Source organism: Euprymna scolopes, chromosome 18 (assembly GCF_053919585.1).
Source record: "Euprymna scolopes isolate OS-2025 chromosome 18, ASM5391958v1, whole genome shotgun sequence".
NCBI lineage: Eukaryota > Metazoa > Mollusca > Cephalopoda > Sepiida > Sepiolidae > Euprymna > Euprymna scolopes.
In genome coordinates, this window is record NC_136499.1 from 1,077,893 (window position 1) to 1,097,500 (window position 19,608).

At 32.6% G+C, this 19,608-nt stretch overlaps 1 protein-coding gene across 1 annotated transcript in view; it reads right to left on the reverse strand.

Moving 5' to 3' along the window:
- Positions 1-19,608, reverse strand: part of LOC145297479 (calpain-11-like) — a 151,792-nt gene that overhangs the window by 46,841 nt on the left and 85,343 nt on the right. The window contains exons 11-13 of the mRNA XM_080143349.1: positions 18,629-18,768; positions 15,475-15,689; positions 2,267-2,297 (exon numbers count right to left, since the gene is read on the reverse strand). Of these exons, the coding sequence (XP_079999475.1) occupies positions 2,267-2,297; positions 15,475-15,689; positions 18,629-18,768 (386 nt within the window). The remainder of the gene's footprint in view (positions 1-2,266; positions 2,298-15,474; positions 15,690-18,628; positions 18,769-19,608) is intronic.

Genomic DNA, 19,608 nt, shown 5'->3' on the forward strand with positions numbered 1-19,608 from the left:
TGCGCAATCGGCATAAATTAAATTATCATGTTGGAGCGTATTGTACGACCAGGCAACACCGGGCGTCCAGTTAGTAGTCCATAAATAGAGAATAATTGTTTTCAAATTCTAAAATTACTTTCCGTATTGTGTTGATGCTTACATATTTTAAAGAATGCTTTAAATATTTCATGCATAAAATGTAATGTAATTACTTTAGATGCTAATAGACACATACTGATATGCAGAAGTTCAAGTGTAATGTGAATAAATATCTTGCTACTCATCTCCCTTCATAATGCCCCGGCAAATTATGTCCTCAATAGTAGCCCCCTGCTTCAAAGTGACACTTGCCTTGTTTGGGGTGAAAATTGATTTTAAAAAATAAATAAAAACTAATATTGGAATATTTTATAGCTAAATAAACATACTTGAAAAATCTTCGACATTTTCCAAAACAGTTGAATATTTCGCTATTGAATAGAGAAATGTAAAATATTTCTAAAACATTTTACAAACCATTATATCATTAATAATGCAGATGACCAATCTTGTAATAATTAAGCGTATTACTACATAAGGATCCATTTTTTTTTTAAATATTTAATTTGAGAATTTTGATTTCATATAAACATAAAAATTGTTGAATTCATTATTAGTAAAATCGAAATTATTTTTTCCTCAAATGGTACACGATGCAAATGAGGCTTTATTTTTTTCTTCTTCTTGACCGCCATGTTTTATGCTTTTCACGTTTATATTATTAGATTTTTATTTTATTAGAAGTGCATTTTCTTCGCTTAAACATTCCACTACTTTTTTGGTAAATAGAGTCCACAGACATAGCTTAGCTCTTCGTATCGGTGAAATGTGACGTTTATGAATAAGAACTTGAAGTTAACTCCTAATGTCAGCAGCCAGGGAAAGTACTGTTTATTCCTTTATAAGCGTTAGAAAGCGAATCCGTGTTTGAAGATACAAAACTATGATTGGTTGAACGAGAATACGTGTAAAATGAGAAATGTGTATTTTGTTAAGGCAGCCAGGGAGAGACACCCACAAAGCACGAAGCAGAAAGATGCGAGGATGCTATTCCCCGGTGGCAACCCGAATAAAGAAAAAATAATGAAAACATTGAATTTATGCTGCAACACACCGATCGGTAATTTTTATTGAATGGGATTAATAAAAATAATGCAAATTACCCCATTTCTTTATTAAAAAAAATGCAAAAATAAAATAAGTAAATTTAAATTAAATGGTTTGAAGTTGTTATGGTTTAGTGTTGGCAAGATCTTATACTTCTGCACATTACATGGTGGGACGGTCACGTTTCAGTTTAAACTAACGTTTCCATTTCTAAACACGAAGATGAAATTGATGCGTTTTACCAACCGTATTTATAATATTTTATGTCCGTTGATCAGTATGACACGCTTACGTTTTAAATGATATTATATGTAGTCCCTTGCGCTTAAATTTGAAATATGTAGTTTGGAAAATATTGATCGATTTTTACGATTTAGTTCATTTAGATTGCAATATAATTCAGCGTTTTATAAAAGATTGTACATGTTTAATAAAATGCATTTTAAAAGAATCTTTAGAATGAAATTGAAGGTATTTAATAATGAAAAATAAAGCAAAATAACGCGCATATTTCTATCATGCCTGCATAAATGGACATAAATACTCCCGAACATTCTAAGTCTAGAGAGAACTAAGGAGTGACCGGACTAATAAGAGGTTTAGAAAGTAGAGTAAGTTTCAATTATATGCATTTAAATGCTATTTGGTTAGAAACTGCTTACACAGAAATCGGTAATCATTTGACGTTAAATTTATATGTGAAACTTTTAAATTCTAATGTAAGGTATATATTTTAAAATTCATACACGCAAGTCTTTGCAGAGTGTTTATATGTACTCGCCCAAAAAAGTAGAATCTCATTTTTAGGATGATCGTGAAGTATCATAGAGTTTATATGTAAAAATTAGTCTGATCTTTTTTTATGGAAATACTTAATGAAACGAATGAATTTCATCCGCTTAAGTAAGTAACAAAACGGTTTTAAACTCAAAATTTATCTTTTTGGGGTGAAAGGAGTATTTTTGGCGAGGATCTTCTGAAAAAGAGCAAAATATGCTTTTTTTTATTTCTATTATTTTAACAAATATGCTTATTAAGGCCGGCGGTCGTGCGCAGTTCCCTCCACAAAAGCCAGAAGCGTTCAACTATGTTAGAAAAGAGTGCATTGTGTGTACGACTGTGTATGTTCGTTACTCACGTTCAGCTCAGTTGGTTGATGATCGGCAAGTCTGAAAAAAAGAAACAGAATATAAGCATATGAATCCGTTTAAGAAAGAATGTTATCGTGAAGATAAGCACGCAAATAATACTCTTATTTGGTACAGGGCGATTAGGGAAAATGTTTATAGTGCAAGTTCTTGCAGTAGCAGACGGAAAAAAATGCTGGCTTTGTTCCATATAAAAGATTAGATTAGTTTTGTCGTCTGTTTTTTCACAAAAGTTTCCTTGTCTCCGGGGTTCGAAATCCGGTGGCTTGTTTGAAATGAAAACGACGCAGAAAAAAAAAATACATAAATGAATAAATAAATAGAAAACAAAAAACAAAAACAAACAGGCGTATACAGTACGAGGTTAGGGTTAGTCCCGTACAAACACTAATATTCAAATTTTTAAGAAAGAAATTCTCATTGGAAAAATTAGGGAAACCTTCGAAAATTCTCCACCGAGATAATAATTATTGACCAAAGCGAAATAACTGTTTTATCTTGATTTTTCATAATTCTTACGATAAGGATTGACTATTTGCATTAGTTAGATTGCTTATAATCTCCGTTGCGTAATGGATAAGGTGCTATGTTTTAACTAATTTCAAATGTTTTTACATTGAAGATTTGATCTTCAAATCAGGCAGTACTTAAAAAGAATAAAATAAAAATTACCTAAAACATTGACCAGGTCATAGCTGACGAGGTCATAGCTGACGAGAATAATCTACTTTTGGTAATTAAATATTTTGTTACTAATTTTAATGCCGTACACTGGGGTTCTACTGTTCCAATTCTAAAAGCTATTTGTAATTAGAATAAAAATAAACAATAACTAATATTTAAAAAAAATGGACCATGTTTAGTTTTATAAATTTTTTTTTGTAATTAAATAAAGAGTTCCGTTAGAAATACCGTACACATTTCAGAGTAATAATAATAAGAAACACACGAAAAAGATCGGAGATTACATCGGCCAAAACGTTGTGGGAATATTAATCCAAATAATACAAATGATACAAATGCGTTATCTTTGCTTATGTAACATATTGAAGCCGCATATTACATTTTACACTTACTGAAAATGTTTCAGAGAATATATAAACCACGTTACTCTTTTCCTTTCTATTTTGCATACGATATAATCAAGTTGAAATATTGGTTTCCGTTAGGTCACTGATGCTAAGTAACGTTGAGTCTGGTCAGTACTAAAGTGGATGGCCATTTTAGAATACTAAGTGCTGTATATACCTTCTGTTCATCCGAGCATTATTTCCAGTTGTCTTAGATTTCTCATTGTCACTGTAATCAGACAGTAATGAGAATAATCGTCCGAATAATCAAAATAATATACATCTTTTTTTTACAAACGATATTTCAAAATATCGTTAGTAACGAGATCATTTTATGTTATATTTACACACCAAACAAAAACCTCTATAAAACTGAACATGGTCCATCTTTCTGAAATATTAGTTATTGTTTATTTTTATTCTAATTACAAATAGTTTTTAGAATTGGAACAGTAGAACCCCAGTGTACGGCATTAAAATTAGTAACAAAATACAGTACAGTATATAATACACGTGCATATAATCAAATAACATTATAAATAACAACGTTAGGCGGGCAAATACCGTAACCAGGGGCCGAAAAACATCGTATTCCACATCGTAACCTGAAAAAACTGTATCGTAGGGCCACCGTATCCAGGGGTTCTACACTATCTATATATAAAAAAAAACGTAAAAACCTATTCACTACTTGGTTTCTTGGCCGGCTTTCAACTATTATTGCTTATAAACGCTTTTTTGGAATTTCGAACCAAATATATAGAAAACTGAACCTTCATGCAAAAAATTGAACAGTATTTTTTTCAAAATAATGTTTTAAATAATCTGAGAATTTGGTGTTAAAATTAATGTTGCTGTACGAATATTTCTATTTAAAAATATTAAATTTTTATTTTAGAGTCATCGGAAACGCGTTCAATATGTATTATTTTGCGTTGAACTTGATTAAGAAATTGTATTCTCACCTAAAAATGATACATATTTTTCAAAACTGAAGATATTCTATAATGGGAATAATTTAATTGCGAGTACTCTAAAAATCTATTAATGTTCTAAATTCAATTTGACCGAAATTTGCTTGTTTAAGGTTTTCATCCTATATATTTTAATAACACAAAATGCATTGCATTCTATTCACCAAGTCACCGATCTCTAAGTTTCTATCTATTATTCTCACCTTCTCTTTGCGTTTTAGAGGTTTTTATTATATGTATCTCTGCCTTCTTGATCTATCACTATCTCATTTTCTCCTTCTCTCTGTATTTATTAATGATCACATGTAATAAAGCTAACTATAAACACGTTGAAATAGTGTCTTCTAGACAATAGCGATAATCATAACAAGCATTAACTGAAAAGAAAAACTTTGTACAGGTTCTGACCCAAATTCTTGCAAACTCCCGTCAGCATCTTCCGGCATGGTTACGAAAGCTAGAAAATGCCGACGCAATTAGCAAATCGGTAAGCATCCGCCAATCGTTAAACACTAAACTTTAATTGTTAAAAAATGTACCATTTTTTTACAATTATCACGATGCATTTCTCGTACATATATCGTTGTGCAACTTTTATTGAAGAAAAAACAATACAGTTTCTTGAAACTGGTAATGCTTTTATAATTGTTCCCATGATTTCGTCCTAAAACTAAAAAGAAAATCATTTGAAACATTTCTATAAAAAAGCAAACTTTTATATACTTTACTTGAGAAAATTATTTTTCTTTCTTATAATTACCTTGTTTGCATTATAACACCATGTTTTGAATTCATGATCTCTAGAAGTCTTCGTGTCGTCGACATCTTCCGGCTGCTTTCGTAAGCATACCGAAAGATGGCCACACGATGTTTCCAGAATTTTTATCAGAATCTGAATAAGTACCGAAAAATTAGATAAAAAGAAAGTAAGGGAAAGAAAGAAAAAAGTTAGTGAATGAAACAAATAAGGAAGACGGGAGGAAACAAACAGGAATTAGGAGATATAGCGAACAGAAATAGATTGATTTTGTTTTTTTTTATTTCTTTAGAATAAACTGGTTTTACAAACTCACTTTTTCTCTAATTCAAACACTATTACGTGACACCATTGGGTAATCTAATGAATAACATTTTTATAGTATTTAGGAAATCCATCTCAATTATTTTAAAGTAGGCATATGCATACGTTTGTTACAAAAAATCAAAATAAAATGGCACGTACTTTTCTAGATAAAAAATAAAAAAATACAGTAAATGAAAACGATTGAAGCTTTCAATGAGATAACATATAAACGTTTGTTTGTAATATTGTTGCGCCCATATTATGTTATTCAAGTTTTAAAAAGCTCCATTTAATCCATTTCTTATCTTTGATGTATTTGTGCTGTTGAAATGTGTGTATTAAATTTCCACACTAGTGCATGTTATTTCATTTAAAACATTACGATAAATATAGCCACATAATAATTGCGTTCTCACATCTTACAGAGTATATATCTATAAGAACTTGTTTAGGAAAATTCGGCTTCATCCATTCATTCTTTTTTGCGGACTGCTATTCTTCATTTTCATAATTGCTGTTTCACCACATTTCGCCCATCCTCTATCCTTCTTCAGGTGATTAACTGCGACGGGATAGAAATGCTAGGTCTTGAAACTTATCCTCAGTAATTACTGTCTTCCATATTTGTTGTTTCACCATGTTTTGGCCAATCAATTCTCTGGCCTGCTTGAGTAGGGTTGAAACCGCTATCTTCAGACAATACTCACATGGAACTGTAGAAACTCAATGCATCTATCCATAGTTGACTGAAACGTGCTAAATTGGTTACGATGAGTTGGCCGAAAGGTGGCGCAGCACCAACTATGAAGATGAAGATAACAGCCCGAAAAAAAGAATGAATGCACAAATTATGAAGCCTCATCTCAAAGGATTAAAATCAATAAATAAATAAATAAATTCGACTTTAGTTCTAAGCATTTGCTATATACTACTCGAGAGGAATGCCCACAATATAGAACTTGAAGGTCTACCAGACATAATCATCGAGTGTCTATGGTTTCTGTGTACAAAGGTTTGTCAGGACAAACTATCATGTGGATATCTCTCCCTACAAGTAAACCATCCTAAATATTTTGTACTTTACTACTAACTCAAAATGTGATAAATGAGAATTTAATGGAACGTTCGAATATCAATGTATCTTATCTAGAGGTCAAGGTAGCAGTTCCAAGATGATTTCTGAGAAATCTGATTGATGTAAAAAAAGAACAAAAAACAAAAAAGAAACCCAACAAATTAGCATTCGTTTAGAAAAATCAGTCTTTAGTTTTAATCTTTTGCTGTATACTTGAATGGGTCGAATCCGCATATTACACACATGCAACTTTCCAGAATCGAATATCGGGCTGTTATGTTTTATATATTAGTATTCCACCATTTGAAATATCTCGTAAGTTTAAAATACTTTTACTGGAAATTACGTACAAAATCAAAATGCATAAATGCGTGTGTACGCATGTCATCTGCGCATAAACTATCCCAAATAAAAAAAAACAAATAATTATATTTTGGATCGATCAGAAAATTTTCTGAATTTATTTGATATATTGGAGGAGCTACCTAAACCATCTAAAAGCCAGATTTGTCTTCTATAAACCGGTGGAACTCAGTTAATCCGAGTCTATTGATCGGTGTCATGGCGCCTCACTGTGGACGCTAAGCTCTGGATTATTTCTCTACTCATACACAAACATTAACGAATACACAAATTCACACAACTCATGACTTATTATCGTCTGCAAATCTGTAAAAACTTTATTCATTAAAATATTTAAATCTTTTCCCACTAAACCCCAATTATAATACAAAATCAAATAAACATTAACTATTAGGAACAACTTTCAATTAATTATAATTTATAATAATGAGCATAGAAGTTTTGAATACAGCTTTCCAACCCTGAGACTCACGGCTTTTAATTAATCGATCCAGATTTCTTCTAATGTCTCAGCTAATGAATCCACTTGTTTTTACAATAACTGTAAACAATTTTCATATTGCTGTAAACTTTCTAATTTAAACATATATAAATTATCTCCTTTGTGAATATATGCCTTCTTAACTTTTTTAACTGATTTTGTTTTGTTCATAGTATGACAATGTATATCATTTTTCTCATATTATATTATAAATCCCGAAAACCCTTTTTACTGAAAATATTTCTCCGAATATGGTTAATCCCAAAAATATATCGCTCATTACAAAACACCTTAAAGTAAAGACTCAAAACTAGCGTGAACACATCCCTAAAAACTAACGAACGACATCCCTCAATATACTACTACCTCAAGGGCAAAGCTAGCAAGCAGAAAGTTTAGATGGATAGATTTTCACGGACAAAACCACCAGTGTTTCATTTTCAGAAACATCACTCATTGAATGTGAGACTAAATACTACATAAGGAAAACGAGAGTTGCGAGACTCATGAAAGAAAACTCAAGATTTATTTTCCACTCTCCGTTTTTCTTTGGCACGTCTAAATTTGATATTGTTCTTTCGTCTGTCATATATAAGTTTAAAATAGTATATTTTTTGAATGTCAGTAATTCAGTTTTAAATATAATTGTGTCCGTTAGCTTAGGTTTATTTGATCTGTAACACTTGAGCTTGAAATAGTATTTTCGTTGGTCTATCAGAGTAAAATTTGTAAATAGAATACTATTTTATTGTTATAGGTACATTTAAAATAATATTTCATATAGTCATCATGATTATGCTTTAAACAAATATTGTTTCGATTGTTGAAATAATATTTTCGTTTGTCTGTCACACATAATTTTAACTTAGATATTTCCTTTAGCTATGGCATGTTTAAAAGATCGGCCATTTTTATGATCATATTAATGAGGTCGTTCTAGGGAGTTTTCCATAACTTTCCGTGTCATATTAGGTTGAATTGTGTCGGTTTTATCTCTTATAAGACATAAAATTTCACCGATTTCGATGGCAATAAAAATATGGGTGGGTGAAACATTCGTGGATCATCATTTAATCCCGGGCAACATCGGGTTTCCTTGCTAGTAAAATAATAATATCCTTTCAAATTCATTTTTGTTAGTAAGTTTTATCCTTAGACATGTGCCTTCTTCGAAGACTTAAAACCACAAGAAAAATGTATAAGGCAGTTTTCTTCATCAGAATTGTTAAATCATTAGTGGAAGCCATCCACTTCATGTGTGGCTTGCATTTTGTTTTTATTTTCATTCAACACGTTCGCTGTTATCTTGTCCTATATTAACATATTCTTATCTATGCAACAAACCCAAACAACCGAATTTAAATAAAATACAAATGTTTCCACTGTGTTGATAAATCCAATTATAGTGCGTTACTCTAATAGGATTTTCTGATTTATTTCCAAGAATTATACTTTCTTTTTACGGATTGATATAAAGCATCTTTGCAAAACAGTAGTAATTTACAAGATCTCTTCAAACTAGAACCCATAATAATTCAATAAACGTTATTAATTACTTAAATTAGGGATGACGGATGGCATACGAGGTGCCTTCAATAAGTTTACGTACTTTTTTGTACAGACATTAAAAATTATTGAAGACTTTAAAGATTCAGTATATTATTTTTATACATCTAATGAGATGACTGAGCAATTTTGATTATTTTATGTTCAAATGAACAGCTATAACAGGAATTGGAATACACCCTACTAAAGCCTGATTGTCACAGCTAGTGAATTTCAAAAATGCAATCTGGACGCGAGGAGGACAATTTAGAAGAATGATATGCAATATAATTCTGTTTTAAACTTGAAAAAATGTTACCGAAACGTATGGAGTGCGTCAGACTATTTTAGGACCATGTTTTATGAATCGAGCATCAGTTTTGTATTTGCATGAGAGATTAAAGGAAGGCACGCAGTCTGTGAGAGATTATGAGAGGTGTGTGAAAAGTAAGGAAGTCATAACACCAGAGTTTATTGGCAAAATAAATAATTTCATGGATAATAATAAATGCACACTTTGATGTCAGTGTGGGTTCTGTAGACACAGATGTATTCGCAAAGCAACTGTAGATGCAGAAGATTTGCATGAAGCTTGTCTAAAAGGTGCAGTTCTTAACTCCATTCTTGTCACACTCTACTTGAACAAGATGGCATCAAAACAGTTCCTCACCCTTTCTATTGTTTAAACCTTTTTCTGTGATTTTTGTTATTCATAAGCTTAAAGAAAACATTAGATGCTTTCGTTATGAGAGAATTGAGGAGATGAAAGAGGTTGTGACGAGGTAATTGGCACGCACACACAAGACACTTCCATGGGGCCTTCCAGAAGTTGATAGCACGGTACAGCAAGTGCATTGCAGCCAGCGGAAATTACTTCGAAGGGGACCAGCGTTTCATTTGCTTACTATCAATAAAAGTGTCCAAACGAAAAAAGTTTGGAAACTTATTGAAGACACCTCATACTTGCACATCCTGGAATTGACTACATCAGCTTCAAAACCTATCGGATCACCTATTGTGTTTGCTATAGTGGGGGGGGAGTTATGTCTGAATAATATACTCTTGGCATATCGGTGAAATAATGACTTATATTCACCGAATCATATACAAACCATTGTTTATAATCTATATTTGATTTTTATGTTAAAAAAGTAAAAAGGGGTTGATGTGCTGTAAAACAAACAAAAAATCTACATATTATCTGGATTCATCGGACTACTATTATCAACTTGAGTATTATTTTCACAGCGTATCAAGGACCTGTGGTGACGTGGATAGAGTACTTGGTAAAATTCAGTTGTAAAGTTGCACCTTTCTACAAATTTTAGGTTTAATCTTCAGTACAGGCAACTCCTCCAAATACAATTGCGAATTACTTAGGACTTCTACACAGTTATGGCAAACGGAACACGTCATACTACGCATCTCGTGAATTAAATGATGGGTCTCAATCGAGATTCCGTACGTTTTTTTTAATTCATCAAAAAGATTCCAGAGTTTATCAGAAAGATTTCCGAGTTCGACATGAAACACCTGAAAATGGTCGAAACTTACATCAACTGAAACATTGTGAAAATAACGCCCAAGTAACGAACTGTAATCCGAAGAATCTAAATAATACGAATAATCAATCCTCATTATATAAATGTAGAATCGTAAAGCACATACATGTTTAACACATGTATGACAAGAACAATTAACATAAATTTGCTAAGCCAAAGAGATGTTGTTAAATAAAATTAACAACAAAAACATTATGTTTTGGAATTCTTTTAGATGATTATTACTAATTTGTATTGCATCATTGGGACTACTATTATTATTTTGGTTCTTATTCTGTAAGCGATAATACTACCTATTTTTTTTTAGAATAGTCTATTATATAAAAGGCAAATGTTTGTGTTTCTGTGTGTTTCTATATCTGCTAAAAACTTTTGTAATCCACATCAGACCTGTTCGAAACTCCTTCACTTTAAAGGGCACCCAACGTCCCGGAGTCATAAGTGAAAATAATAAAAAAAGATTCATTCTGTGGAAGGGGGGGGGGGCGTTTTTCGTGTCTCTATTTTCGCAAATCACGTACGCGTATTAAACTAAAACTATGGTTAAAGCGCTTATTTGGCAACGTTATGGCATCATAGGCACTCATGACAGTGTAGACAAAAGCGTTTGCCTATCAATTTTTGCCTTTTTCCCCTCTTTCGCGGTTCACGTTCGGGCCCGGCCACCGTCGCTTATTTTTTTTTTTTCGGTCGCACGGGCACTCCCTGTTATTTTAACTCAAAGAAAAATTGTTTTGATTTTTTGGGGGAGGGCACCCACTCATATATTTTTAAAAGGCTTTATATAGAGGCAGTCCTAGAAATGGCTGAAGCAGTTTTCGATCTGAAAATTTCTTTATTTTATATATATTTTTAAGACGGTGGGTATATGGAGTCAGTCCCGATAATGACTAACGCAGTGCACAACCTGAAAATTAATTTGTTTCATACATATTTTTAAGAGGGAGGTATATAGATTTAGTCCCGGAAATTGCTGAAGCAATTTACGATCTGAAATTATTTTATTAAATCTATCATGTAAGGTTTTTAAAAAGTTTATTTTCATCGTATTTTGAAAGAGGGCGGAGGGAAATATATAACCGTTATTCAAGAATGTTATTGTTTAGTTCTATTTTGAGTTACCCAGACGCAATAAATATGAAAATGCAGTATTACATCTGAAAAAGGTTGTTCCAGTAGGCGAGACATATTAAAAGGTTTACAAAAAACGACGGTAAAATGGGGAGAGAAAAAGAAAGAAACATAAAGAGACTGTTGGAGAGAGAGAGAGAGAGAGGAGGGAGGGATAGACATTTTAATATAAAGATATTACGCATAATTTCACTTCTATAAAAATTTATATTACCCCGAGCAACGCTGGGACAAGCAACGCCGTATACCCACCCGCTATGAGTTCTTACGTTCGAATATAACCTACGGCGGGCGTTTTTATTGTTTTGCATCAGACAGGATTAAAGGATTTTAAAAATATTTTTTGTTTTGTACTTTGTATTATTTATTTGGCATGTTTTTTTTTATCGGCGGTTAAATAAATTAAAACAAAATATTTTTCTTATTTCGAGGGTTACGTAAATCACATTTTTTGGATATCGTAACTGTTTATTTTTTTTTGATAACACAATAAGTCAAAATTAATCATTTTTATAATATAATAATGTTTATTTCGGTTAACAAATTTTACGGGTTCGTTTTCCACTGTTCTTTATTCGCAAGTCACTCACGCGTATTAAACTAAAACTATGTTTAAAACGCTTATTTTGCAACGTTATGGCGTCATAAGCATTCATGAATGTGTAGGCAAAAGAGTTTATCCGTAAGTTTTTGCCTTCTTCCCCTCTTTCGCGTTTCACGTTCGTGTCCGGCCATCGCCGTTTATTTATTTTTTTCGGTCGCACGGGCACTCCCTGCTATGTTGATTGAAGGAAGATTAGTTTTCATTGATTTTTTGGGAGGAGAGTTTCTTTTCCAGCACACAGGCAACGCCAGGCCCCCAAACTTGTGAATGACAGAACAAAGGCACTCTACTCCGCAGATAAAATAAAGGGTTCATTTATAAATTTAGTATGGATTCAAGAATTCGATATACAAGCTTTCAAGTTCGACAAAAATGCACCCGAAGAAGGTTAAGGATTAAATTAGACGAAACATTTTGAAAACAAACAAACAAAAAATAAGATAAGAAAAGAAGTCAGAATACTCCAAATAATCAAAACACACGCCAACCTGGGTAATCCAGTTCAATCAACAGAAACACTTCCATTTAGTAATGTTGGCAACCTTCACTTGGTTTCTGTTGTTTTCTAGAAAGAATTCTAACTAGAATGATATCAGGGGAAACGAATGTAAGCAATAATAATCTGATTCATACGAAATAAATGAATGATGCTCAGCACATCCCATCACAACATTATCGAATGTTATCAAGAAAGAACAATTAAAACCAAAATGTAATTTTTTTAAATATTGTAACAAACGGGATTGGTTTAAAGTAGAGTAAAACGTAAACGATGGTCTAAACACCATAACAAATGCAAAAATAAATAAATAAATAAATAAATAAATAATGGAGACATTTCTTTCTCGTTCTGTTCACGTTTATCCCCGTTTTTCATCTGCATCCCATTGTATCTCGACTATTAAAACGGATCGGTGTATATGCATCCAAATTACTGACATCTACAAATAACCCCAGAACTGGGCATTAGTTTTTTTATATCTTGTAAATGGCAACCTGGGAAGTAATAAATCGCTGGCGCTTTAAATCTTACCGTGTTAATCGCTATTGACAAAGTAAAATACGAGAGACGTTCCAAAAGTAATGCCTGCTATATTTTATTTCGCCAGAATGGATCAGAAAAGGATTGTAAATTGTATTGTTATTATAACTGAACATAATGACCTGAAGCTTTCATCTTTTTGCTGCAAATATTGACTGCATGAGACTCTAAGAAAGCAACGATTGTCATGGTCCTGAGTCATAAGCGGGAATGTGTCATTGAATTCCTAAATACAGAAAACAATTGAACCGATCAACATTCATTGGCGCCTGTTCAACGTTAATAAAGCCGATGCACACTTAGAAGATAGGTTCATCGATTTCACAGTGGCGGCAGAGATGTGAGTGACAAAGGGCGCGCTCTCCAGACTTTTACAACTGAACTATCAAAAGAAGCTGGCAAAGGTGTATTGAGAATTGTGATGACTTTGTAGAAAAATAAATTGTGGAGCAGAAAAGGGCGCTTGTTTTAATGATACTACTACCGTCTTCATAGCTCTTCAGTATTTTAGTTTTTGAGCAAAAAAATAGGAAGCCTTACATTTGGAACGACCTTCGAATAATGTTATATAGAAAATCAATAGATTTGAATTATGTGTTTTTAATGATATATCGATTAGTTCGTAGCAATTCTACGCATATAAAAAGATATTATGAAAGGTGTGTAATATTTCGTTGTATATGATTAATTCAATAAAAGCTGGTAGTCACACCGCATCCAACATTTTGACCACAAAAGAATAAAAGCAATAATTTGACTGTGATCGTATGCATTATTTTGTTAAGGCCGCCATGCGTCAAATTGATAATAAAAAGGTATTTACATAGCAACCTAGATAGTAAATTAAAGCTTCAACATAATGATTGCAAAAAGGATATTTGAAAAGACATTGGAATCTCTACTTTCAATAAAATGTAAACTATACAGAAAGCACCTTAAATTTTAGTCAATTTCGATCATTTTTCAACTATCCAGTGCCTTTACACGCAAAAATATGACTTTTTAATTCTATTTTCACGCAGTTTTCAGTGTACATCTCGACGTTCTGATCTCTTGAACTATGCTCGTGTTCAACCTATTTGCAATAATTATAAGCTCAAATGTTGCCTATATTAATTGGTTATATATGCTTGTATAAAAATATAAGAAAGTTGATACAATAAATATTTGTGTTACAGAATGGACCACTCCCAACAACTGACACATCTGGAATTATTAATAAAATGCACAACCCTTTTGGAATTTACCATGTTTTAAATAAAATAAACTACAGTATAAGTTGATAAAATAAAGATTTGCGTTACTTCCGCGCTTAAAATGCCCTCTATGAAATCCTTAATAAATTGCATAATCCGTTTTGCAATTGAAACTATACCTGGTTCAAATAAATTTAAATATATACTTGACTTCACCAAATTTCAATTTTGAATAGCCGTTTCATGACAATAATATCTGAGCTTAATTATTAATAATTCTAAATAATTCTGACACTGCAATTATTTCAGCTGCGGTGGTTTTCTTTAATTCTAGAATATGTAAGAAAATATGAGCATTTGGAGATCTCTGCAATTGGGATGCGTGGTTTTGTTGTCTTTACGGGTTGGTCGCAGTATTTACGTTGAGGGGGCACAAGTGAAGCAGGTTCATCGGAGCGTATTTCGTTGAAGTACTTGTATAACAAAATAGGACACAATATCGCGGTAATGAGTCAGAGGCTGAGGCTCTGTACTGAGTGCACAACTTCTTAGATTAAGAAACTCAGTTTTAGGTAATGTCCAAGAATGATTGGTGCACCAGTTCAGATGTGGCAAACACTCCATGCAAATACCAAATACGTTTGAATTAAAGAAAGCATTGCGAATCTAATTCCTTGGGTGCCCTTTGTATGGTCACACTATATATGGCAAGAGGTAATCTGTAATACCTCGATATTTACAAAGAAAGTCGTGTTACTGTGACAATCTATTTTGCACTAATCAAGCAGTGAAAAATAAAGGTTCAATTAGTCCTTTTATATTTCCTCTCTCTATTTCTATACTCACTTGTTTACATTTGAAGCGCAAATAAAAAAATAATATAGCGGAACTCCTTCGAAGTATATATCTGGAAACTAGTATTTGGGAATACAGGAAATACTTCAAAACACCACTTTACATTGCTCAATTAATATAAAAGAAAACGAGATCGACTGTGTCCGTGTGATTGATAGAGTGGGACAATCGCAGATACAAAAGCTGAACCTGTATTAAAACTTGTAAACAGAGTTTTAATATTAATGAGAATCTTACCCGGAGTCGATTTCTTTCTCGGCGAAAATCCGCAAAATAAAACGAGATGTTTTCCCGGCCAGTTGTGTGTAGGGAACGACCACATATTTGCCAGGATTCAGACTTATGCACTGTGTATTTTCGCGCCATTCCGTCTCTGTGGCACGTTTTTCAAAAATCAGATTCGCTTTTTTGTAGTTGTCGTCTGCCAATGGACACGGCGTACCACTTTCGATCTAAAATAAACAAGAATATTTAGAAAGTACTCCAGATAAAATATTCAGGATCCATCATAAACTAGACAAAAGAACTCCGGAAACTAGACGAAAGAAATAAAACAAATCTTCTTTCTTTTATCTTCAACTAGAAACAAAGTATGGTGTATGTTCTATTCCTACGTTTCATCATTTCTGCCTTCAATTAGTAAAAAAAGAAATGTTTCTAAGTTAAAATAATTTTTATTTTTGTCCCACTCCAGAGTGCCGCTTTTGGAAAAGCTATATTTATCCTACAGTAAAAATCTAGTTTGTATCTACCTCTGCCCACGTGGGGAGGCAAGTTGAAGGAAACTAGTAATAATAACTAAGACCTAAATATGATGCTGATCGACTCTAATTTTAAAAAAAGGAGAGGAAAGTGGAGTTGTATGTGGTCGTTCCCCTACACACAACTGGCCGGGAAAACATCTCGTTTTATTTTGCGGATTTTCGCCGAGAAAGAAAATTGAATATTACGTAGATAGCGAAACTGAAGTACGAGGAACTACATTATATCAACTATCAAAAGGATGAATATTGTCACCAAAAAGCAAGAACTAATTGCATAATACAACAAACTAAAACGAGAAATTTAATCGCAAAAAAGGCTAGGAAAATGGGAAGAGAAGCTGCTTCGACTATTTATAAAACGAACCAAATGAATTGCACTGGCAAATATCAGATTTAAACTCTGTAAACAATGAGACAAAACGGTAAATCATATGCGACAAAAAAGCTGAATGCAAAAACGGTATAAAATAAACCTGAATGGATTTGAAAGGTAGTGCAAGGGACACACTTTGAATACACTAGAAGATTATACAAACGCACAATGGTTAAAGTATTTGAAAATGGGAGACATAATCACTTCTGGCATATTGGAATCAGAACTCAGCCAAAAAATATACATAAAAATAGTAATTACAAAGAAAATACGTTTACGAATATTAGATTTCGCCGTCTCAGTCTTGGGGTAAAAAAAGAAAAAAACTATAAAATAAATATATCCCCACATTAAAGCATTTAATAATTATTTAGATGCTGCCCATTACATTTCGCTGCACAAAACCAAAACATTAAACTCGAACGAAAACACGAACTTCTTGGTGGAGATAAATATTAAAAGTAAGAGTATTCTGCTAGTTATATTTATAATTACGTACATGTATCGAAATTAAATTGCTTTGGTGGATTGGTATGTTTAGTTTTTATATTACTTAACTGCGGATCTTACTCCTGACGCAATCTTCTGGCTGCATAAGAGTAAAATACGTCCTAATATCGAGTACACATATATTAGACTGGAATGGTCTTTGATACGGCACAAAACCTACTTCGAAATGTAGTAGTTGAGGCCCTTTTTTCTTATCTACGTACTCGTTCGCACCTAAGAGACGTTACGAGTCGATCTCGGTTCTACCGTATTTTTATGACAGATGCTCGACTGAGCTTCAATCTATTATCCTTCCTGATAAAACATTCGCAGACTTTCATCTACTTATAACTGTCATTTTTTTTATTCTCCGTCTCTGCCCCAAAATTCTATGAACAAAGTTTCTTTCCTAGAACTACCCCAAACAACACACACTGCCACTTGGACGTAAGGGGATACTATTTTTGGACGAATTCGACAAGGTTACTATGTAGAGAGCTGAGCAGCGAGTTCACACTACACTTGAAATTCTGAAAGTCAATACAGCCAAGGAAGCAGAGACATGTGAGATAATTCAAAATCTAACAGCTCGAGAGAAGAAATGATTAAGTATTCTTTCAGTCAAAATACTGACTACAAAAATTTAACGTTATACTCTTAGCGTTTATTTCGATTCTTTTTATCCTAAAGACTCGCTACTTGGGCCATATTGTAGGCAATGACGTCTCACATCACCTTAATATTTTATTTTAATCTTGAAAAGTTCAGTGATAGTTAAATTTTTTGATGGAATTTCAATTTCCGATTCTATTCAAATTCGACGACGAATCTGATGATCTTTATGAGTATATCGAAACGCCAACCCTAACAAATAACAGCCATGTCAAATTTCCAGCTTGATCAGATAAATAGTATTTGAGCTATTTACATTATAGAATGTATTATTGGTCTGTCATGTGACGGGATCAGGGAGGGAAGAAATAAAAATAGAAACGTAATTTTTTGGAGGATTTTTTAAACAGTAACGCACGCGTCAGTAATTTTCATATGATGCGACATGTCGATTAAAGGGAGGAATATGCGCGAAACAGCCGATAAAGAGCATAGACAGCGGTTAACTGTCGGCAAAAATTCTGAATTCTGAGATTTTTGTGTCTGTTCGCTTTTTTTTTTCATTCTTCGCGTGCGAATTTACGATCAGCTAGGATTGAGAAAGAGAAATAAAGAAATACGACTACTGTAACCCAAGGAAATAAGCGAACGTTTCGTAGTGAGAGACACACGAACACATTCAATGTCATTTGTTATCAAAGTGAAAGAATTTACGTGACTAAAATAGGAAACATATTTCTCGGTTACGAAAAACTATAGATAATCTTTCATCACATAACGTTGGGAATACATCATATAACATGGAGAAGTAAAATCTAGTAAATACTTTGGCCCATATCTTACGTTGTAAAGCGAAAGTATACAGTGCCAAAATTCTCTTATGTCCCTGTCTCAGTTTTTTCTCGATTGTAGTAAAGATTGGACTTTAAATACCCAGAAGATTAGATCGTAAAGAACTGATTATAAACTCACGCTTTTAACCTTTACATCAATTCTATTATGGATTTTTCTTTCTTCGATCAAATATTCTCTAGATACGAATAATTACCACTAAAATAAAAATTTTATTCAGTAATATTTTATAATCAAATAATTTCATAGAAAAATGAAACATTTAATGTATGAAATAATAACTGTCTCATGCCAATCTCACCTTAAAGAGATCAAATCCAGTAAAGATATCCATCCTAGTCTTATTTTGATCCATAATTTCCATGAGTGACACAATCGTGTCCGTCGGCCCTGTTTCTTTTTCCAGGTTAATTACAAATTGTGGATTATTCCAATAAGATTCTAAAACAAGGAGAAGAAACAAAGATTGGTACTAAATGATAATTCAATTGACGCCTTATCATGAACATGTTTTTCTTCATAGATATGTTTTTCAGTGTGTCATGTCCACATTATATATATATATATATATATATATATATATATTTACACGTCGACCAAGTCACAGATAACTTTATTGTAAGTTACATATTTATTTATTCATTTAATTTTGAATTTTACGTAACCACTGATTACACACACACACACACACACACACACACACACACTATATATATATATATATATATATATATATATATCAAAATATAGAAAATCGAGATCAAACATAAATGAACAGTACATCTGAAAAAGGATCGAGAGCGCACCTTATACTCAATTAGTATAAATTATAAAGCCACAATCTTTTCTACACGTTAAATTCGGTTGTTTTGTTGTTGGTTTTTGTTGCAGACTCGTGCTAGAGGTAAAAAATGAAAGAAACCACAAGTAGTGTAAAATTTATAAATATAATATGTATTCATCATAAAGAATATAGGAGCCACTAAAGTGATATGAGAGGAACGTGTTCGTAACACGTGGTTAAACATAATATGAATTTCTACATCTAGTCTCTGAAACCAGTGGTATCTATAGGACTGGTTGATTCCACTTTCTCAAATAGGGTTGATTTATACCCCCACAACAGTTTTCCCGATAAAGTAAGATACATACACTAGGGACCGCATGAATGTTGCCTATATCAATAGCTCTAAACGGATTCGTATGCGTATACTACACTTGTATTCACTTCAACACGAGTACCTCTTACAGACGGTGTATTTCAAATGCCAACAAAGATAA